Source organism: Narcine bancroftii, chromosome 8 (genome assembly GCF_036971445.1).
Source record: "Narcine bancroftii isolate sNarBan1 chromosome 8, sNarBan1.hap1, whole genome shotgun sequence".
NCBI classification, from domain to species: domain Eukaryota; kingdom Metazoa; phylum Chordata; class Chondrichthyes; order Torpediniformes; family Narcinidae; genus Narcine; species Narcine bancroftii.
In genome coordinates this window covers 68,547,918-68,572,091 of record NC_091476.1, presented here as the reverse complement: position 1 = coordinate 68,572,091, position 24,174 = coordinate 68,547,918, and the positions used below count along the sequence as shown (strand labels likewise).

At 46.3% G+C, this 24,174-nt stretch overlaps 1 protein-coding gene across 1 annotated transcript in view; it reads left to right on the top strand.

Moving 5' to 3' along the window:
* The window catches only part of LOC138740821 (mitogen-activated protein kinase kinase kinase 11), a 75,353-nt gene that overhangs the window by 47,083 nt on the left and 4,096 nt on the right, over positions 1-24,174 (top strand). Inside the window, exons 2-8 of the mRNA XM_069893978.1 lie at positions 4,766-4,946; positions 10,506-10,654; positions 11,913-12,088; positions 14,727-14,967; positions 15,901-16,023; positions 16,208-16,361; positions 23,208-23,305. Of these exons, the coding sequence (XP_069750079.1) occupies positions 4,766-4,946; positions 10,506-10,654; positions 11,913-12,088; positions 14,727-14,967; positions 15,901-16,023; positions 16,208-16,361; positions 23,208-23,305 (1,122 nt within the window). The remainder of the gene's footprint in view (positions 1-4,765; positions 4,947-10,505; positions 10,655-11,912; positions 12,089-14,726; positions 14,968-15,900; positions 16,024-16,207; positions 16,362-23,207; positions 23,306-24,174) is intronic.

Here is a 24,174-nt window from a genome sequence, read left to right as displayed (position 1 = left end):
CATATATCCAAAAGTTGCATTTCTTGCATCGATTTAATTATAAATTTGGTTACGTTGTTCTTTCTGTTAGTTTTTTTCCAGTTTTATCCATGTTTGAGTCCAAATTAAGGTTAAAATCCCCTCCTATTAGTATGTTCCCTTGCGTGTCTGCTATCTTCAAAAAGATATCTTGCATAAATTTTTGATCTTCTTTATTAGGTGAATATACATTGAGTAAATTCCAAAATTCTGAATATATCTGACATTTTATCATTAAATATCTCCCTGCTGGATCTATTATTTACTCTTCTATTTTGATTATTACATTTTCATTGATTAATATAGCTACTCCTCTGGCTTCTGAATTATATGATGCTGCTGTTACATGTCCTATCCAATCTCTCTTTAATTTCTTGTGTTCCACTTCAGTTTGATGTGTTTCTTGTACGAATGCTATATCAATTTTTTCTTTTTTCAGTAAATTTAACAGCTTCTTCCTTTTGATTTGGTTATGTATTCCATTAATATTTAAAGTCATATAGTTCAACATAGTCATTTCATACTTTGTTTATCTTTCCTTTCTGTTTCCTCATCACCACCTTCCCTTCTTATCCATTTCTGCTTTCTTTTTTTGAACACATTATAAGACAACATTTCTAAAACAAAATATTTCCACTATTCTCATATCTAAAATTTCTTTAACCCCAATAGTCCCTCCCCTTTCTGAGTTGCCCTTTGTCCTTTGTCGGGCAACCACTCTCCATTTGGATTTGCGAATCCGCTCGCAAGCATCAACTGATTTCGCAGTGACTGTTATTCTTCCCCACCCAGCACCCCCAGAAAAGATTTTAATCTTCATGTATAACAAAGGTCACTCTCTTAATTCCCTCCTTATATCCTTTCTTCCCTTTCTTTCCCTTCTTATTTCTTACCTATATTCTATTTTATATATATATATATGTGTGTGTGTATGTCCCGCATCGGACTGGTCAGCCACAAACGAGCCTGCAGCTGACGTGGACTTTTTACCCCCTCCATAAATCTTCGTCCGCGAAGCCAAGCCAAAGAAGAAGAAATGTATATATATATATATATATATATGTGTGTGTGTGTGTGTGTATATGTATATATATATATACATACACACATAGTTTGTTGTCATTTTTGTTCTTGTTACATCTCTTCATCTCTCTGTCTGTTTTGTAGTTGTTCTGCAAATTTTTGTGTTTCTTCCGGATCCGAGAATAGTCTGTTTTGCTGCCCTGGAATAACTATTTTAAGTACCACTGGGTATTTTAACATAAATTTATAACCTTTTTTCCATAGGGTTGTTTTTGCTGCATTGAACTCCTTCCTCTTCTTCAGGAGTTCAAAACTTATATCTGGATAGAAAAAAAATTTTTGACCCTTGTATTCCAGTGGTTTTTTGTCTTCTCTTATTTTCCTCATTGCTTTCTCCAATATATTTTCTCTTGTTGTATATCTTAGGAATTTTACTAGAATGGATCTTGGTTTTTGTTGTGGTTGTGGGTTAGGGGCTAATGGTCTGTGTGCCCTTTCTATTTCCATTTCTTCCTGTAATTCTGGCCCTCCTAAGACCCTGGGGATCCATTCTTTTATAAATTCTTTCATATTTTTGCCTTCTTCATCTTCCTTAAGGCCCACTATCTTTATATTGTTTCTTCTATTATAATTTTCCATTATATCTATCTTCTGAGCTAACAGCTCCTGTGTTTCTTTAACTTTTTTATCAGATTCTTCTAATTTCTTTTGTAAGTCATCTACCTCCATTTCTATGGCTGTTTCTCGTTCTTCCACCTTGTCTACTCTTTTTCCTATATCTGACATGATCATCTCTAATCTATTCACTTTTTCTTCTGTACTTTTTATTCTTCTTTTTATTTCACTGAATTCTTGTGACTGCCATTCTTTTACTGTTTCCATATATTCTTTAAAAAAATATATATCCATGTACTTGCCCTTCCCTTCATCTTCCATTTCTCTGTGTTCTTCCTCCTCTTCTTCTGAGTCCACTCCAGGATCTGTGTCCTTTACCTCTGTCTCTTCTGGTTTTCTTGTTGGGTTGTTTGTTTTATTTTGTTGGGTATTTTTGGTCTTCTTATTTTTATTAGAAGTGTCTTGGTGTTGGTCTTCTTCCTCTGGGTTGGTCATCTGTTGTTTCTTTGATTTCTTATTTTTATTCTCTTCCTTCTTGTTCTCGTTATTTTCTATGTTTTCCTGTTGAGAGTCTTGCTGTTATGTTGCAGTTGTCTGTTTCAGCTGTGGAGATTTACTCCTCAGCTGGTCCCCCCTCCCGTCAGTGTTATTTTTGTCTTGCGCATCGCACATGCGCGAGGAGTCGCGCATGCGCGGTTGCACACTTTTGTTTGGCTCCGTGAGCCATTTTTGTAGTCCCGAGTTCGGGGTTTCCACTGACCTCAGGGAGCGGGCTTCTCTCTCCACGGCGGGCCTCCTCATATCAGTAAGGCCTTCCCCTTCCTCCTCCGATGTCTTTCCTTCTTCTTTTCTTCCCGTTTCTTTGGTTTTTCTTTCTTCGCTGCCATTTTCTCCACACTTTCACTTTCACTTTGTTGTGGTTTCTATGTTTGTGCCTTTGTTTTTTCTCTATCTTTTTTTACTTTTCTGGAGAGAGCTGGAGCTCCCCTACCGGCCACTACTCCATCATGTGACTCCTCCCTCTTTCCCCTGTTCAATAAGATTATGGCTGATCTGATAATCGGCTCATCTCCACCCACCTGACCTTTCCCCACATCCCTTCATTCCCTGACGATGTAAAAATCTACCCAACCTCATCTTAAATCTATTTACTGTCACCTCCATTGTTTCATTGGGCAGCGAATTCCACAGATTCCCCTCCCTCTGGGAAAAGTAGTTCCCCCTCATCTCCGTCCTCGATCTACTCCCCTGAACCGTGAGGTGACGTCCCCTAGTCTGGTCTCTGCCACCAATGGAAACTTCTATCTTATCAGCACCTTTCATAATTTTATACGTTTCTATAAGATCCCCTCTCATTCCTCTAAATTCCAGCGAGTGCAGTCCCAGACGACTCGATCTCTCCTCATAGGCCAACCCCTTCAACCTGGACCATCTCCAGAGCCAGTCCATCCTCGAGTCAGGAGACCGGATCTGCATTCGGTTCTCCAGGTGCGGCCTCGCCAGGACCTTGCCCAATGGCGGCGGGACCTCCCTGGTCCTAAATCCAATCCCTCCAGCAGTGACAGCCAACACCTCTTCTCGACAGCCCACTACACCCGCAGACTGTGCATGAGCCCTCCTGAGTCCTTCCACTCAGCAGCCCCCTGTCTCAAAGTCAAGACCACTTCTGTTAAACTGCCAACGAGACTGTGCAGAATCGGCCTTGGCTGTGGTATGCTGCCCAATTAAATATCTTACCGTTCATTAAGTTTGCTTGGGTGGTACGGTCATCGAGGGGCTCAGCAGTGGAAAGGTTCAAGAACTTTAAATTCCTTGGTGTTGCCATCTCAGAGGGTCTGTCCACGTCGATGCGGTCAGGAAGAAGGCTCGCCCACGGCTACACTTCGTCAGGAGGTTTGGTACATCACCAAAGACTTGCAAATTTCCACAGATGTAGCGTAGGGAGAGTTCTGACCGGTTCCATCACTGCCCGGTACAGAGAAGCCAACTCTCAGGACAAGAATAAACTCCAGAGGGTCGTTAACTGCGACATCACAGGACCAGACTCCACTCCATCGAGGATATCGACAAGAGGCGGTGACTTAAGAAGGCAGCCTCCATCCTCAAGGACCACCCAGGCCGTGCCCTCTTCACTCTGCTACCATCAGGAAGGAGGTCCAGGAGCCTGAAGACGACCTCCCAGCGGCACGAGGACGGTTTCTTCCCCTCCGCCACCAGATTATTGAACAGACAATGAACCCCAGACATGGCCTCACAGTTTCTCTTATTTTGCACTAATTTATTTATTTTCCAAAATGTAATTTATGGCAATATTGTCACTGCTGCAGAGCAACGAATCTCGTGATACCAAATCTGAGTCCGTATCTTCACAGGCTGTGGGATCACGGGGGTGGGGGGGGGGGGTCAGACTGTGCTGGGTGACTCCATCTGAGGGTGTGATGCTAAAATGAGTCTTTAAGAATGTTTATGCAGTGTTTCAGCAGAATTTTTTTAAATATAGAAATTATCCCTGTCGTTAGTTCTAACAACAAAAACCTTTCTCGTCAGCCCAGCTTCCACGTATCAATAGACCTACGAGGCTAAAACTTGATGCTCATTTCCTTTTTGTACCTTCTAATGGGCTCCGGTCAGAGCCGTCGTTATTATCCGACGACACTTCGAATCACACGGTTCCGTCTCCCCATAGAAATAAACAAGTGCTGTTGATTTTGTTGCTGCCAGGGTTTTTACAGTCGCTGCTTTGGTCAAATTTTCTGGTGTTTTAGCTACAATCTTGTGAGAATTAGTATTTGTGAACCTGTATCGATAACTTTTTTTGAGTATGTTGTAATTTAAAGGTGTTATTTTAATTTTGTGAGTTGTTTATCTCACGACGATCACCGTTACAGTCAGTGATAAACGGGAATTACGATTTACAGGTAACATTAGTACAAAAAGCATTAAGGATTTTTGTATGGTCTGGTACGAGAGGAGGTCCATGGAGGGGGGGGGTGACACCATGAGTTGCCGCAGCGGGTGACTCCAGCCCAGCAATGTGAGGTAGTACAGCATCAGAAGATGAACTATTGTTAACAGGCGACTGATGATCTGCCTACCTTCTTGCCTCCAGTCCTCCTGTTTCAACCCATTGTGGACGATGACATGGAAAGGAAGACGCTGAAGATAACGGACTTTGGCCTGGCCCGTGAATGGCACAGAACGACTAAAATGAGCACAGCTGGAACCTATGCCTGGATGGCCCCTGAGGTGATCAAGACCTCAACCTTCTCCAAAGGCAGTGACGTGTGGAGGTGAGTCAACAGAAGTCAAGGCCTGGGTACCAGCAGCTGCCCTCCAGGGGGGTTGGCCTGAGACTGTCAGGGTGCGGCACTGGACCCTTGCACAGGCCAAGGTGCACACTTTCGGGCAGTCAAAAGACGAAGGTTTGCAGACGCCACAATTATCACAGAGACACCAGAGGTATTCAACCAGCCTCACGGCATCTGCAGGAGGTAAAGATACAACTGACGTTTTGGGCCTGAGCCCTTCGCCAAGGCGTCAGAATATTGGCTGGGGTGGGGGAGGAGTCCAGACCAACAAAAGGCGTTAATTGGATATGATAAGAATTAATTTGGACTCTGTGAAGGGAGAAGGGGAAAAGGGAAGAGAGAGAGACCGAGACAGAGTTAGAGAGAAGGACACAGGGATGGAGGAGGCTTTTTTAATGGACCACAATGCAAGCCGGTCGGCATGCCTTCCACCGCACCGCTGTGGAGATTTGCCAAGGTGTCCTGAGTCATTCCAAACTTCCGCACACTCCTGAGGAAGTCAAGGTGCTGATGGGCTCAGGAAATATCCTCCGCGAGACTGACTCCCGGGAATTTAAAGTGGCTCACCCTCTCCTCCAAATCAGGCCTCTTTAATCCCAAGCTGCTGGCCACATTTTGAATCATCCCGCCCAGTGGGTCTCGGCCTTTTTCTTTCCACTCACGTCCTTTACTGATCACAGAGCCCCAATGGCAGAGGGGTCACTTAAGGTGGGATATGAGCGGAAAGAAAAAGATTTGAGAGCCATTGTTTTAATTGTCCCTCATGGACTCATTATGTGCATGGTTTCAGAGCTCGCAAAGGAAAAGGGCCAATTTTTCTCAAGCCAAATATTTCAGTCACAATTGGTCTAGAGCAGTGATTCTCGACCTTCCCTTCCTGCTCACATCCCACCTTAAGCAACCCCTTACTAATCACAGAACATCGATGGCAGAGGGATTACTTAAGGTGGGATGTGAGTGGAAGGACAAAGGTTGAGAACCACTGAACTAAATTCACTCCTGTTTCTTCAACTCCCGATGTCAGTGGTTTTCAAACTGCCCCCCTGAATTCACATCCCACCTTAAGTAATCCCTCTGCCATCGATGTTCTGTGATTAGTAAGGGGTTGCTTAAGGTGGGATGTGAGTGGGAAGGGAAGGTTGAGAACCACTGTTCCAGACCCGATTGTGGCTGAAATATTTGGCCTGAGAAAAATTGTCATTGACCCATTTCCTTTGGGAACTCTGAAATGGTGCACATGACAAGTCAATGAGGGACAATTAAAATGGTGGTTTTCAAATCTTTTTCTTCCCGCCCAAGTCCCACATTAAGTAATCCCTCACTAATCACAGAGCACCGATGGCAGAGGGATTACTTAAGTTGGGATGTGGATGGGAAGAGAAAGGTTAAGAACTATTGGCTTTTCACCACTCTCTTCACTGATTTATACCTTACCTCTTTGAACAAGCTTCTGTTTCATAGCACAAAAAAAGGCCCTTCAGCCTTTCTAGTCTCTAGCCCAGTGACCTGTCCTCCGTCCCTATCCCCCATACTCCTCCCATCCAAGAACCTGTCCAAATTTTTCTTAGTTGTCAGATATGAGCCCGTGCTCACCACTTCAGCTGGCAGCTTGTTACATTCTCCCACTGCTCTAACCCCCTTGTGTTCCCTTTAAACATCCCCCTTTCACCCTTCACCTACGGCCTCTGGTGAGGGCATCTCACCTACCCTCAGGGAAAAAAGCCCGCTTGCTTTTACTTTATCGATCCCCTTCCTAATTTTAAATACCTCGATCAAATCTCCCTTCATTCTTCTATGCTCTGGGGAATAAAGTCCCAACCTGTTTAACCTTTCCACCAGGACTGGGGTTCAGATCCCGCGCTGTCTCTAAGAAGTTTGTCTGCGTGGGTTTTCCCCAGGGGGATCCAGTTTCCTCCCGCCATTAAAAACAAACGAGGGCTGAGGGTCAATTGGGTGGCATAGGCTTGTGGGCTGAAAAGGCCTGTTACCGTACTGTATGTCTAAGTTTTTTTTCAAAATATTAAATTTAATTAAAATTTAAAATGTAAATTTAAAAATTAAAACCCCAAATTCGGCCTCACCAATGTCTTACACAACTTCCCCATCACATTCCAATTCTGAGACTCAGTACTCTGAGTTATGAAGGCCAATGTGTTTCTGTATGACCCCGTCCACCTGTGACACCACTTTCAAGGAATTACGTAACTGTATTCCCAGATCCCTCTGTTCTACCCCACTTCTCAGTGCCCGACCATTTACCGTGTACATCCTTTCTTGGCTTGTCCTTCCAAAATGCGACACCTTACACTTATCTGCATTAAACTCCATCCACCATTTTGCAGCCCATTTTACCAGTTGGTCCTCCGTAAGCTTTGGAAACCTTCCTCGCTGTCCACAACGCCTCCGATCTTTGAGTCATCCAGCATGACCTGGATGTGTACTTTGGCAACAACCTGATGCAGCATCTGGGGATATTTTACCATGTTAAAAGTGGTATTTAACTTTAAATAAGGGACCACATAATTATAGGAGCACATTTGTCCCATCGAGTCCATTGAGTGCTGAACCGTCCTCAGCCCTACTGCCTGGCCTTCTCACCATAACCCTTGGATACCCTGACCATTCAGATGCCTGCCAGTCTCTGCCCTAAACAACCCGGCCCTCCACGGCCGCCTGTGGCAGCAAGTTCCAGAGGTCCCCCACTCTCTGGCTGAAGAGATTCCTCTGCATCTCAGTTTTAAGTGGACGTTGCGCCCTGTGGTCCTGGACACCTCTTGCGCGGGAGACAACCTTGCCGCATCTACTCTGTCCAGGTCTTTCAATACTCAAAATGCTTCTACGAGACATCCCCCACCCCATTCTTCTGAACTCTGAGGAGTGCACAGTCCATCACTCTTTATTCCAATTTTACCATTAAAATTTAAATTTAGCCACACAGCACAATAACAGGCCCCCCCACATCCGTGCCGCCCAATCGGCCTGCAAACCCCAGTATGTTTTGAACAGTGGGAAGAAACTGGAGCCCCCCCTCCCCCCGGGGGAAACCCGTGTAGGCATGTACAATCCCCTCACGGGCAACGCCAGATTTGAACCCTGGGCCTGATCACTGGCATTGTAACAGCATTGCGCTAACCGCCATGCTGGACAGGCCATCCTTGGTGACGACGTTATGAGTCTGTGTGACCCCGATCTGCCCTGACACTCAAAGCCTATGGTGCATCGATCACACCATCTCAGCCTGGGGCCTTGCACGTCTGTTCTGCCAGAGGTTTCTGAACACAAGGCATCACATCAATTCACGAGTAAAACACGAAGGTTTTGCAGACGCCGTGATTAGACGCTGGAGAAACCCAGGTCCAACATTGTGTTTTATGTAGCGACGTTAAAGGCCCTGTTTGGCCTGCTGAGTTTCCTCCAGCCTCATGCCTTTTACTTCACTCAATAGCATCTGCGGACTCTCGTGTTTTAGCCCTGCCCGCTGCAAGGCTCTGTCACATCCTGTCCAGCAACGCCTGCCCTGAAGAAGCCCTCCAAAGGGAGTTCTGTGGCATTGTCTCCCACCGGGCACGGTTGACGCAACACCCTTGCAGCGCCGGTGATTGGGGTACGAATCCTGCGCTGCCTGCCGGGACTCGGTACGTTCTCCCCCCCATTCCCCGCTCAGTGTCTGCGAGGGTTTTCCCCGGCGGGTGGCCGCGGGTGGGTGGGAGACTCCGGTTTCCTCCCACCGTTCAAAACCTACCAGGGGGGGTCTGTGGGTTAATGGGGTGTAAATTGGGTGGCAGCGGGCTCGTGGGCCGAAATGGCCACATTGTCTGTCCAAAATTCAAATAAATTTTACATATCTGTCACACTTTGTCCGTGAAGAGCTCAAGACCGAAACTTTGGTTATGCCTCTTTATCACAAGATCACAAGACCAAGGAACAGAAGCAGTCCACTTGTCCCATCGAGTCTGTTCTGTAAATCTACACCAAGCTACTCTACACTAGTTCCAATTTCCAGCCTTTTCCCATATCCCTTGATGCCTTCACTAATGTGATACTTGTCTATTTCTTGTTTAAATTCTCCCAGTTATCTGGCTGTATGCGGCAGTGAGTTCCACAGATCCACGACCCTCTGGCTAAAGAAGTTCTTCCTAATCTCTATTTTTTATGGATAACCTCTAATTTTCAGACGATGACCCCTTGTCCTCGATTTACCCACCAAGGGAAACATCTTACCCGCGTCCACCCTATCTAAACCCTATCAAAATACGAAATGCCTCTATGAGATCTCCTCCAATTCTCCTAGACACCAAATGAATACAACCCAAGAGCTGCCAAACGCTCCTCGTACATTAGCCCCTGCATTCCAGGAATCATCCTAGTAAATCTACTCTGCACCCTCTCCAACAACATCACATCCTTTCTAAGATAGGGGGCCCAAAACTGCACACAGTTCTCCAAATGGGTCTCACCAGTGCCCCATAGAGCCTCATCAACACCTTGTTACTCTTGTACACTATTCCTCTTGAAATGAAGGCCAACGTAGCATTCTCTTTCTTCACTACCAATTTCACCTGGTCATTAACTTTTAGGTTTCCCTGCACGAGGACCCCCAGGTCCCTTTGCACATTCGAGGCCTGAATTTTCACCCCATCCAAATAATATTCTGCCTGTTTGTTTCCACTGCCAAAATGTACATTTCTCTATGTTAAATCTCATCTGCCATGATTTTGCCCAGTCTCCTAATCTGACTATATCCTTCTGCGACTTTACAGTTTCTACTACACTTCCTACTCCGCCACCTATCTTGGTGTTATCCGCAAATTTGGCCATGAAACCATTCATAACACAATCCAAATCATTAATATAAATTGTAAACAGCAGCGGCCCCAATACCGACCCCTGCAGAACACCACAAGTTACAGGCAGCCATCCAGAACGGGAACCCTTAATTAAAACCCTTTGCTTCCTGCCTATCAGCCATTTTTCTATCCAGTTTAATAACTTCCTTCTAAATCCATGGACCCTCATCTTATTTAGCAGCCTAATATGCGGCACCTTATCGAAAGCCTTTTGAAAATCTAAATAGATAACATCCACAGCCTCCCCTTTATCGATTCTACTTGAGATTTCTTCAGAAAACTCTTAATAGGTTGGTCAGGCAGGATCTACCCTTTAAAGAACCATGCTGACTTGGACTAATCCTGTCATACATCTCCAGGTATTTCATCACCTCGTCCTTGAGGATCGACTCTAATGTCTTCCCAACCACCGACGTCAGACTAATTGGCCTATAGTTTCCTTTTTTCTGTCTCCCACCTTTCTTAAACAGCAGAACCATGTTTGCAACCTTCCAATCACCTGGAATCAAATTAGGAAGTCTATCGATTTCTGGATGGTCATCACTGCTGATTAAAGCGTGCTGTTTGATCATCTCAATCCAGAGAGCATTCTGTGATTGCGCTGCTCCTGAACGGTCATTAGACCAGCGGGACATCCAAAGGCATCAGGGCGGAGTCGTCTCGCTGACCACTTGACCCTTTGCTCTTTCCACAGCTACGGGGTGCTGCTCTGGGAGCTCCTGACTGGGGAAATCCCCTACAAAGGGATCGATGGCCTCGCCGTGGCCTACGGGGTGGCTGTCAACAAGCTGACACTCCCCATCCCTTCAACCTGCCCAGAAACGTTTGCTCGGCTCATGTCAGGTGAGTGGGCTGGAGAGCGAGCCCGGACTGTTGCGGGCGAACCACGGAACCCTTTGTTTTGAAAACAAATAGTGCGAGAAAATAGGGCCCAGTCACACCTGATTAGCCTACAACAATCCCGCCCTGGGATGAAACCGGAGTCCCCCCGGGGGAAAACCCATATAGACACGGGGAGGGCAGCGCCGGACTCGAACCCCAGTGGCTGTCGCTGAAACTGCCACCCCCTTTCATCTGCTGTGCCCTGGAGCTGGGACTGAGGCACACACGGAGACCCATGGGGGGGGGGGGGGGGGACACTGATCCTTTCTTGTGCCCACATTAAATTCACTGTATATGTCGACATATAAGGCAACTGGGCGTCTAAAACGACCCCCCCCCCCCCCCCCCGAATTTCTACTTGAGCTACACTCGTAAAAGACTCCCCCAAGACAGGGATTTACGCTGAGATCGTACTGCCCTGATAATCCTTTTACCAACCATGTTTGTAGATGGTTCATCCACGTTTACGATGTTATTTTATAGATACTCATTGCATGATATGCTCAGTATAATGTACATGGCATCACATATAACTCTGAGATTTCTTTTCCTGGGGACCACTTATTGCAAAAAAAAAACTGTCCACATGTAAACAAATAAAATGTAAGCAAACTGCTCAATACAGAGAGAGAGAGAGAGAGAGAGAGGAAAAAAATCAATTAAAGTGTGCAAGTAAGTCCCTTAAATGAGTCCCTGGATGAGTTTGTCATTGAGGAGTATGATGGCGGAGGGGCAGCCGCTGTTCCTGAACCTGGGTCTCGTGGCCCCTGCACCCCTTTCCTGCTGGCAGGGCGTGAGCTGGGTCCTCGACGATCGCTGCTGCCCTCCTGACGGATGGGTGCGGGTGTTCTCAGCGGTGGGGGAGGGTACCGGATCGCAACGCAGCCGGTCAGCGCGCTTCTCACCGCACCTCCGTAGAAGTGCGCCCGGGTCTCCAGTGCTGCGCCTCTGCAAACTTGAGGCGCTGACAGGTTTCCTTCACGACACCACTGGGTCCAGGAACAATCCTCAAAGAGGACGACTCCCCAGAATGTCAATGTGCTCACCCTTTCTGCCTCTGATCTCCCTGCCAGCCCCCAACAATCACTAGATCATTCCTTTCCCAAAGTCAACAATCAGCGCCTTGGTTTTGTTGACATTGACAGCGAGGGTTTTGAAGAACTGAAAGCATTCTCTGTTGGGTTGTTTTTTTTTGGTTGCCCCATTCCGGATCCTGAAGACTGCTGGGACGAGGACCCCCACCGCCGGCCAATGTTCACCTCCATCCTGGAGCAGCTGGCCGCCATTGAGGAGCAGGTGCTGCTGGAGTTACCCCAGGAGTCCTTCCACTCCATGCAGGATGACTGGAAGCTGGAGATTCAGGACATGTTCGATGAGCTGAGAGCCAAAGAGAAGGTGAGAGGTTGGCATCTAATGGCGTCCCCCACCCCCCCACCCCCACCAGCCAACAACCTTGGCGGAGGAGGGGGGAGGGTGGGAGGAGGAAACGAGCCAGCGGGTACACACCCATCTTCAAACAGTGCGACTGAAACCCCCTTGGCCAGTCTCTGCTCCACCCCTGGTAGATGAAGGGGGCACCCTAGCTGAGGGTGGCCGGAGAGAGGAGGAGCTCGCGAAGATCCGCGGTCGAAATGCCAGGGAACCTCAGCAGGTCAAGCGGCGTCCTCGACGCGTTTCGGAGGAGAACATTCCCGCTCGGAAGCAGGCCCTTCCACTATTTTCCTGCCTACTGACCCTGTTCCCAGTTCGTATCCCACTGCGACCCCGCCCAAACTCTCCTTGAATGTTAAAATTGAGCCCGCGTTCACCACCTCAGCTCGCTCACCACCACCCCCTCACCCCCCCCCGTGCAGTAGGGGAAAAAAAAGCCGACCTACATTTACTCTGTCCGTCCCCCTCATAATTTTAAATGTCAAATCTCCCCTCATTTTTCTACACTCCAGGGAATAAAGTCTGTACCTGTTTAACCTGCAACTCAGTCCCCGAAGTCCGGGAAATATCCTAGATAATCTTCTCTGCCCTATCTTGATATCCTTCCTGTAGTTCGGTGACCAAAACTGCACCCAATACTCCAAATTTGGCCTCACCAATGTCTAAAATAACTTCACCATCACATCCCAACTCCTGTACTCAAGTGCTTTGATTTATGAAGGCCAACGTGCCAAAAGCTCTCCTTATGGCCCTCTCTAATGCCACTTTCAGGGAGTTCTGTATCTGTATTCCCAGATCCCGCTTTCCTACCGCACCCTTCAGTGCCGTTCACCGTCTACGTCCTCTCCTGGTGTGTCCTTCCAAAGTTCAGCACTTCGCACTCGTCTGCATTAAATGCTATTTTACAGCCCATTTTGCCAGCTGGCCCTGATTTTACCCTGCCCCCCCTCTGCAAGTTTGAAAGTCTTCCCTTGGGGTTGTTGCCAGCTTGCTGATCCAGGTTACCACTCTGCCAGCCAGATCATCAATATCGATGGCAAACAACAGTGGATCCAGCGCCGATACCCAAGGCAACACATCTAGTCACAGAGTCCATCATCCACCACCGCCCTCTGGCTTCTCCCGTATAACAACTACAGTACTGCAATCCAGGCAGCATTTTAGTAAATCTCCTCTGCACCCTCTCTACCAATGCTAATCCAGATCACCACGAACACCAAGTGACTGAACCTTCTTGTCTAAGATAGCGATAAGATCGAAAGAGAGCAGAGAAGATTTACTAGGATGTTGCCCGGACTTCAGGGACTGAGTTACAGAGAAGGTTAAACAGGTTAGGGCTTTATTCCCTGGAGAGTAAAAGAACGAGGGGAGATTTGATCGCAGTCATGATGGGTATAAATTTCTTAAAATTTAGATATTCAGCAAGGTAACCGGTCATTTTTGCCCATGAGTCTGTTCTGCCCAATTTACGCCCCATTAAGCTACCACCTCCAGCAGTTTTGAAGGGTGGGAGGAAAACAAAGCTGGCCCCCCCCAGGGGAAAACCCACTCGGACACGGGGAGAGCGTGCAAACTCCTCACAGACAGCGCAAGATCCAAACCCTGGTCCCAGGCGGTGTAATGGCGTCACGCTAAGTACTCCCATGCCAGTCTTTAGATAAATGCAAATTGGCTTTTCCCCACTGAGGGCGGGTGAGATACGAGTCAGAGGGCGTGGGTTAAGGGTGAGAGGGGAGACGTCTGGGGGAAGCCTCTTCACGCGGAGAGCTGGGGGGGGAGTGGGGCACGAGCTGAGGTGGTGAATGCGGGCTCAGTTTGGACATTTTTGGAAAATTTGGACAGGCGCATGGAACGGAGGGGGGTAGAGGGCTATGGTCTGGGTGCAGGTCATTAAGAGTAGGCGTAATAGTAGTTCTGCATGGACTAGAAGGGTCAAGGGGCCCGTTTTCTGCGATGCAAGTTCTAACCTCCCGTGCGGGACCTTGTCAAAGAAACAGGGGCGGGAGTCGGCCGTTCAGCCCATCGAGCTCTGCTCCGCTGTTCAATGAGATCGTGGTTGATCTGGCGATGGGCACCCACCTTTTCCCGCCTCCCTTCATTCCCCGATGGTGTAAAAATCTACCTAACCTCGTCTTAAATCTATTTACCGACCCCGCCTCTACTGCTCCAGTGGGCAGCCAACTCCAGACAGACAGGCCCGTGCCACCCCAATTGGCCTACAACCCCCCCCCACCCTGGGACATTTTGAAGGGTGGGTGGAAACCGGAGCAGCCCCTCCCCGGGGAAATCCCCCGCAGGCGCGGGGAGAATGTACAAACCCCTTACAGATAGTGTCGGTTCCAAATACCCGGTCCAGATCACCAGCACTATGATGGCGTTGCCCGAACCATGCCTCATCTCCGTCCTAAATCTACCACCCCGAATCCTGAGGCCCTGTCCCCTAGTTCCAGCCTTGGTAAAGTCCGCGTAGACGACACCCCCGTGGCCTTCCCGTCATCAACCTTCCTGGTGACCTCCTCAGAGCAACTCTAGGTGACCTACTGCGCACAGGGCCATCTCTCATCCATCCCTGCTGGTCCAAATACCCCGCTTGGCCTTGCAGGAGCTGCTATGCCGGGAGGAAGAGCTGAAGCAGGCAGCCCTGCAGCAGAAGTCGCATGAGGAGTCACTGAGGCAGCGGGAGCACGCTCTGGCACAGTGGGAACTGGACGTCTTCGAGCGTGAGCTCAGTCTCCTCATTTACCAAATGAATGCAGAGAAACCTAACGTGAAGAAGAGGAAGGGCACCTTCAAGAAGAATAAATTGAAAGTGAAGGACGGCCAGCGCATCAGCCGGCCCATCGGTAAGTCCCAGAGCCAATGCCAGCCCAGAGGCCCTCTGATTGGTCACTGCCAGCCCAGAGGCCCTTTGATTGGGCACTGCCACCCCTGATGCTCTCTGATTGGTCATTGACAGTGCAGGGGGTCCTTTGATCAGTCAGGGCCAGCCCAGAGGCTGATTGGTCAATCCCAGTCCAGAGGCTCTTTGTTGGTCAGTGCCAGCCCAGATGCCCTCTAATTGGTCGCCGCCAGTCCTTGGAGCTTTCATTTATCAATACAAGCCTACAAACCTTGCAGTCATCAGTACGGATTTACTCAGCTGCACAATCAGTTTGTAGTCTAATCGTATCTTTGATGTGACCTGTTTACTGTGATCATATTGTAGATTTATCCTTCTGGGCAGAGAGTGAAGGGAGGAATGTGAGGAAAAGCTTCTTTTAGAGAGTAATTTTCGTTAGTGCAAGCTTGGTGCTGAGTCCCAATTGGGCCATTAGAAAGGCATCTCAGGGGAGATAACCAAGATCTATGGATAAAGATTGGGTAGCAGTTAGCGCCCCGCCTTTACCGTGCCAGCAATCGTGTCCGGGGCTCAAACCTCGCAGGCTCGACAGGCCAAACGGCCTAATTGTGCCCCTCTATCTTGGTGGTAGCAGGTTCCCTCAATGGGAACCGCCCCAGGAGCAGACCCACTACTGGGGGAGGGAGCAGTGTGGCGATGAGCACGGCACTGTGGCCGCGCCAGCAACCAGGGTTCGAATCCGGCCGCTGGCCTGTGAGGAGCATGTACACACTCTCCCATGTCTGCAGGGAGGAGGGGGGGCTTCCTCTCCGGATTCCTCCTGCCCTTTGAAACGTACGGGAGCTGTAGGTCAATTGGGGTGTGAATTGGATGGTGCGGGATCGTGCTACCGTGCTGTAGGTCTGAATTTAACATGGCCGTCTTTCCCCTCACGCAGATTTCCAACACAAGCTTACTGTCCAGGCTTCTCCGGTGCTGAACAAGAAGAAAGGCTTGTTCGACGTCAGTTCCAGTTTGGCCAAAAGCCCCACCTTCATCCCACGGCTCAGGGCCATTCAGTGTAAGCAATGCGTCCAACCTAGAGGCCATTACCAACCCCTCTCTTGAGCGGCTGCTCCCTTTCCCGCTGAGATTCACTCTCTCTCGGTGATGCTGCCTCTCCCTTGTGACCCTCACGGCGTCCGCCCCCCCCCACCTATTCACTGGGTGTCTCTGTCCCACCCCCCTCCCCAACCCCCTTGCAGTGATACCCAACGACAGTAATGGCGCGTGGAGCAGGTGCCCGGCCTGGGCTGCTGATAACTCCGACGGGGAGGAGTGTGGGAGAGGAGAGCGGAGGCCAGGGTGCAGCCAAGGACACAGCAGGACGAGACTCTGGGAGGCACCGGTTGACAGAAGGTGGGAATGCTCTATGTGAGGGACCCTGGGGAATAGGGAAGGGTGTGTGAAAGCAGCAGTGATGTTACGTGGGCACCCTCCACTTGGATCTGGAAGCTCGGGGTCGCCGATGGTTGGAACTGGAGCCGACGGGAAGTGCTGGAGGCGAATTCACGGATACTCGGTGCCTCTGAAGGGACTCTCTTTTTCCTTCTCCTTCTCTGACTGTCAGGGGCAATTTAGAACACTGCAGCAGAGTACAGGCCCTCTGTCCCTCAATGTTGTGCTCACCACAAAAAAAACCCTCCCTACCCCATAACCCTCTATTTTCCTTCCATCCGCGGGTCTGATGAGAGTCTCTTAAATTTCCCTAATGTTCCAGCCTCCACCACCTATTCACTGGTGGTGAATTCCCCTGCAACTCTCAACGTTTAAAAAGAAAACCTACCCCTGAACTTCCTTCCCTTCGCTTCGAACAGTCGTCCTCTGGTGTTTGCTGATCCCCATCCTAGGAAGCGGGTGCCCCCACCCAGCCTCTCAATCTTCATCAAGTCTCCTCTCGTCCTTCTACACTCCAAAGAGAAAAATCCCAGCTCCGCTTACCTTACCGCTTAAGATGTTTTCCAATGCGGGCAACATCCTGGTAAATCCCCTCTCCGCACCTTCCACATCCTTCCTGTAATGAGGTGACCAAATCTGAACACAATACTCCAAGTGGGGTCTCACCAGAGGTGTGTCGAGTTGCAACATGACCTCTCAACTCCTGAACTCAATCCCCCGACTAATGAAGCCCAGCATCCCACAGGCCTTCTTAACTATCCTATCAACCTGCGTGTCAACCTTGATGTATGAATTTGGACCCCAAGGTCCCTCTGTTCATCCACACTAACCCTGTACTCAGCCTTCTGGTTAGTCCATCCAAAATGCATACTTGAGGGTGCATCGTTCTGCTTAGGGGGATTCTTTGTTCACCTTACGGCAGACGAGACTGTCTCACCAGCGCCATTTTGGAAAAAAAATAGATTTACTGATGACGGTGTTACAAAGGTTCGGGTTATAGGGAAAGATTCGACTGGCAGAGCAGGCTCGATGGGCTGAACAGCCTAATTCTGCCCCCTGTTCCTTGGTGGCAGTGGGTTCCCGCCACGATGGTAACTGTCCCAGAAGCGGACCATTACTAGGGACGACATTGGGGTTTGAATCCGGCCACTGCCTTAGAGGAGTTTGCACGCTCTCCTCGCATTCCCCCCCCCCAGGGGGTGGCACTCTGGTTTCCTCCCTCCCTCCAAAAACGTAGGTTGATTGGGTAAATTTGCTGATGGCCCCGAGATAGGAGGTGGCATGGACAGTGAGGAAGATTTCTGAAGCTCACAGAGGGATCTGGACCAACTGGGAGACTGGGCCAGTAAATGGCAGATGGAATTTAATGCAGGCAAGTGTGATGTGTTGCATTTTGGAAGAGCAAATCGAGGAAGAACGGTGAACGGTTGGGCCCTGAGGAGAGCGGGAGAAGCAAAGAGACCTGGGGGTACAGGTACATTGTTCCCTGAAAGCAGCGGTGGACAGGACTGTGAAGAGAGCTTTTAGCACCATGGCCTTCATAAATCAAAGTATTGAGTCTATGAGTTGGGATGTTATGTTGAAGTTGTTTAAGACATTGATGAGGCCAAATTTGGAGTATTGTGTGGAGATCTGGGTGCCAAATTCCAGGAAGAACATCCATAAGATTAAAATGCGGAGAAGATTTACTAGGGCTTTAGGAGTTGAGTTATAGGGAAAGATTGAACAGGTTAGGATTTTATTCCTTGGAATGACTTGTTCGAGGTTTACATAATTATGAGGAGTATAGACAGAGCAAATGCGAGTAGGCTCTTTCCCTGCTAAGATTAGGAGAGAGAAATACAAGAAGATGTGGCTTTAGGGTGAAAGGGGGAATCCTCTTCACTCAGGGAGCATAGAACGAGCTGCCACCTGACGTGGGGAATGCGGGCTCAATCATGAGTCTTGAGTAGATTTGGATGGGAGAGGTCGGGAGGGTTATGGACCGGGAGCAGGTCAGTGGGACTTGCTGAACAATGGTAAGCCCAGACTAGAAGGGCCCAATGGCCTGTTTACTGTGCTGTAGCGTTCTATGGGTGTAATTGGGCGGCACAGGCTTGTGGGGTGAAATGGCCTGTATGTTGAAATCTAATATGGCAAATTTTATATGGAGATACTACACCTAACAGTAAAAGAATCTTGAACCTTGCTATTTTGATTCAGTAATATTAAAAATGCAGAATCAATGGATGGGTATCGTGAAACTACCAGATGGTTTTTTTTTTTAATTTAATTTTTTTTAAGACTTTATTTAAAATTTTTATAACATGAATACAATAAAGAATTACATTTAAAGAAAAATAGAAAAAAAATTTTTAAAAGGTAAGATTACAATATTACATCAGAAAACTACACAAAATAACCCCCCCGTTAATTATAACACAATATTAATAGTCTAACTTAAAATTAGTCCAACCCTCCCCCCAAAATAAAGAGTGAAGAGTTAATAAAATTGACAATATTATATATGAAAAAAAAATACCCACTTACAAAAAAAAGAGATAAAACTTAACCTAAAAAAATTCTAACAACAAAAAAAATTGTCAATACTAAAATATCACACTTAAACATATATTTAAATCAAACTTAAATGCATATAATTAGCAAATGGAGTCCACTTTAACTTATAAAAAGACATCTTATCCTGAATTGAAAAGATATCCTTTCCATAGTCAAACAAAATTTAATATCCAAATACCACTTATCTAAAGTTAGTATATTTCTATCTTTCCAAGTAAGTGCTATACATTTCTTAGCCACAACTAAAGCTAAATAAATAAATGAAATCTGATAATCCTCTAAACCTAAATCGATTAAAGATTGCATGTTCCCAAATAAAAATATATCAGGATCTAATACAAGATGGATATTATATAAACTGTTAAAAACAGATTGAATACCTTTCCAAAACTGTTGCAATCGATCACAAAGCCAAACAGTATGCAAAAAGTATTGGCCGTCTGATCACATCGAAAACAAGAATCCAACTTACTAAAACCAAATTTTTTAAATTTCTCCAGCGTTAAATATAGCTGATGAATAAAATTATAATTAATCATCGCTAGTCTAGCATTAATTAATTTCCGAATACTATTCTGACAAATTTCCATCCAAGCTTCTTCAGCTATTTTATGACCTAAATCTTTTTCCCATTTCAACTTATCTTTATCCCAGTCTTTTTTACTATCAATTTCTTGTAAAATACAATACAAATCAGATATGTATCCCTTTTTTGGTATTGAAAGTACATATTCTTCAAAACTAGATTCAGGCAATAAAATCATATGTCGACCACATAACTGTTTTACAAAAGATCTTAATTGATAATATACAAATATAGAATTTGCACTAATACCATATTTCCTTTGTAATTCGTCAAAGGAACAAAAACAACCCTCAGAAAAACAATCAGATAAATTTTTTATTCCCTTCTTTTCTCATTGTTTCAAAGTGGCATTGGAGACCATAAAAGGAACAAGTTGATTATTATATAATGGCAATCTTCCAGAATATATATTTTTAAGTCCCAATTTTTTAAGTTTACTTGTCCATAAATTCAATAAATGTTTCAATATTGGCACATCATAAGTTCGTAATAAATTTTTATTCCATCGAAACAAAAACTCATGAGGAAATTTTTCTAAAATAACCGCCATTTCTATCTTTACCCAACTAGGTGGATCGTCCATATTCATTAATGCACTAAGAAATTTGAATTGAGCTGCTTCAAAATAATGCTGAAAATTCGGTAATCTTAAACCTCCAAATTGAAAATCCCACATCAATTTTCTCATTGCTACTCTTGGAAATTTTTCCTTCCATAAGAATTCTCTAATCGCTTTATATAAATCCCTAAAAAAACTTTTTTTTAAAAAATAAGGAATTGATTGAAACAAATATTGTATTCTAGGAAAAATATTCATTTTTATGGTATTAATCCTCCCTAGTAAACCCAAAGGTAGATCCCTCCACCCACCAGATGGTTTTAAAACTACAACAGGTTCAAAAACGCCTTTTGGAACACAATTTAACCATCCAGTTCATAATGTTTCTCTAGCGAGGTGACTTCTCCTGACGGTCCAAATCGCAGTGAAATGGTTGATATCACAATTTTTTTTTCCAAAAGATTTGCTTCCTGTAGAAAAAAAAACTGGAAATTATGATAGACAACTTTTTTAAATATTTTATTTAACATTTAAAATCATATAATATAACATTAGTTGCTATATATCGATACAAACATAATGTGATTAGATATTTATATATTAAAAATCCCTCATACTCCCCAACCATCCGACTCATACCCTCCCTCCTCCCTTTCCCACCTACAATACAATCATATTTAAACTTTTTTGGCTCAACGGTGGCTGGAAGATAGGTGCCAGAGAGTCATGGTGAACAAATGTCTGTCAGGATGGAAGCCGGTGGCGAGCAATGTGCCTCAGGGATCAGTGTTGGGTCATTTACGTTAAGGATTTGGATGTCGGTCTGGTAAATTGGGTGAGTAAATATGCGGACGACACAAAAATAGGGGGAGTTGTGGATAGTGAGGGTTTTCATGGATTGCAGAAAGATTTGGACTGTTTGGGAGAGTGGGAGGAGAGGTGGCAGATGGAATTTAATGTAGATAAGTGTGAGGTGCTTCATTTTGGGAAGAATAACCAAAATAGGATGTATGCAGTGAAGGAGAGGGTGTTGAGGAATGTAGAGGAATAGAGGGATCTTGGAATAACGGTTCAGCATTCCTTGAAGGTGGATTCCCATGTAGATAGATTGGTGAAGAAGGCTTTTGGTATGCTGGCCTTTATAAATCATAGCATAGAATATAGGAGCTGGGAGGTGATGTGGAGACTGTTCAAGGCATAGGTGAGGCCAAGTTTGGAATATTGTGCAGTTCTGGTCCCCAAATTATAGGAAGGATATCAATAAGCTAGAGAGGGTGGAGAGAAGATTAATTAAAATGTTGCTTGGATTGCAGTATCTAGAATACGGGGAATGATTGAGTAGACTGGATCTTTATTCATTGGAGCGTAGAAGGTTGAGGGGGGATTTGATAGAGGTTATTTAAAATTATGAGCAGAATAGATAGAGTAGATGTGAATGGGCTCTTTCCCCTGAGGGTAGGGGAGATTGGAACGAGGGGCCATAAATTAAGGATTAGGGGTAAAACTTTAGGAGTAATATAAGAGGAAGCTTCTTCACTCAGAGGAGTGGCTGAGTGGAATGACCTTCCAGAAGTGGTGGTTGCAGCAGGGTCAATTCTGTCATTTAAGAGGAGGTTGGATGAGTGCATAGATGTGAGGTGGTTGGAGGGTTATGGACAGGGAGCAGGTAGGTGGGACCAGTGGAGTTTCACAAAAATCTATGTGGACTAGAGGGGCCAAGATGGCCTGTTTCCGCACAGTAAATTATTATATGATTATAAGAACGGTGGACCGAGATATCAAATTTTAACACCAATAACTCCAAACTTTAGTAAAGAAAAAATATTTATCTCTCAAATTATATGTAATTTTTTCTAAAGGAATACAAGCTTTCCTTTCATTTTTATGCCATCTTTTCATACCTAAAACCAAATCAGATTTCCACGTGGTAGCTAAACAGTTTTTAGAAACAACCAGGGCCAATCGTAAAAATTCAATTTGATGCCTAGTCGATCTCAGTCTTTGAGCTATCGACTTAATATCTCCTAGTAAAAACAACAATAGATCAAAGGGTAAATTCAATTTTAATCTGTTCTAAAAGCTGTTCAATTTGTAACCAAAAACTTTTAACTCCGATAAGTCCAAGTTGAATGAAAGAAAGTACCTGTTTCTGACCACATCTAAAGCATAAATCTGAAGAACTAAATTGAAAAATGTTCAATTTCTGCGGAGTTAAATACAGTTGATGTAAAATATTGTACTGCACCAACCTATGAAGTACATTTACTACCTCAAAGATAGACAACTTCAAACTGAACACAAAGATTATTTCAGATTTGCTGTATCACCTACATCAGTGGTTTACAAACTGTCCCCCCCAAACTCGCATCCCACTTTAAGTAATCCCTCTGCCATTAGTGCTCTGTGATTAGTGGGAAGAAAAAGTTTGAAAAATTTTAATCGTCCCTCATGAACTCGTTATGTGCAGGGTTTCAGAGCTCCCAAAGGAAATAGGCCAATGACAATTTATCTCAAGCCAAATATATCAGTCACAATTGGGTCTGGAGCAGTGATTCTCAACCTTCCCACCTTTAGCAACCCCCTACCAATCACAGAGCCCTGATGGCATAGGGATTACTTAAGGTGAGATGTGAGTTCAGGGGGTGGGCAGTTTGAAACCCACTGATGCAGGGAGTTGGAGAAACGAGAGTGAATTTAGTTCGGTGGTTCTCAACCTTTTTTCTTTCAACTCGCAAACTGTGCCACCCCAATATGTCTTCAATGTCTTTTCGTCATTTGCGACAAGATGATTTAGTGACCATCTCGCTGACCGTGGCTTTGGCGGTCAGCACCACGCCTTTGCAGCGCCAGCGATCAGGGCCGGGGTTTGAATCCCGCACTGCCCATAAGGAGCTTGTACATCTCTCCCCACATCTGCGTGGGGTTTTCCCCAAGGTGGGGGGGGGCTCTGGTTTTCTCCCACCTTTCAAAATTTACTGGGGAGGGGGGGGGTGTCGGTTAACAGGGTGTAAATTGGTCCCGTGGGCTGAAATGGCCTGTGACTGCGCTGTCTGTCTGCATCAAATGCATAGTATTGAGGACAACTTGGGGATTTGGCTTTCAGGACCAGACCGCGAGTGGACAATGAACTATGGGCTGCTGAGTCCAGCGATGAGGGGTCAACACCATCTTCAACCAACTCCACCGGAGACTCGACCGCAGGTACGTGAAGCCCCAGGCTGGACCAAGCCTGCGGGGTTGCCCTTAAGACAGCATGCTCTTCGACGGAAGGCGAGGACTCCTGTCCCACTTGCATCCAAGCCTCCGAATGGGTGGTGCTGTGAAAATGCTGCCCACTGCCAGTGGGGTGTCTAATAGATCCATGACCCAGAGGTCCGCCATCTATCCCACAGGGATGTTCAAGGCACAAGGAGCAGAAATCCATCGAGTCTGCCCTACCATTCAATGATCCACTCAGATTTATCGTCAGAGTATGACGTACGTGACATCATGTACAACCCTGAGATTCCTTTTCCTGTGGGCCAGGCTGAATTACCACTTACTGGTAGTGCAAAAAAAAACAGCCCCCCCCCCCCGCCCCCAGCCTTTTTCCCTGGCTAATTAAGAACCCATCAGTCTCTGCCTTCAATGCACCCAATGGCCCGGCCGCAACAACCGTCTGCGGCAACACATTCCACAGGTTCACCACCCTCTAGCTGAAGAAATTCCTCTGCATCTCCGCTCTGAGCGGACGCCCTTCACTCCTGAAGTCAGGTCCTCTTGTCCTGGACTCTCCTTACCATGGGGAAGCAAGCTATCTAGGCCTACTCTGTCCACACCCTTCAACATTCAAAATGTTCAAATGAGATCCACCCCTCCACCCTTCTCCGAAATTCCAACGAGTACAGGCCATCAAACTCTCCTCGTGTGGGAACCCCTTTCATTCCCAGAATCATCCTTGTGAACCTTTTCTCCAATGTCAGGTTGTCCTTTCTTAAACAAGGAGCCCAAATCTGCTCACAATCCCCACACGTGAGGCCTCTCCAGGGCCTTATAAAGCCTCAATATCGCGTCCCTGCCCTAAGATTCCA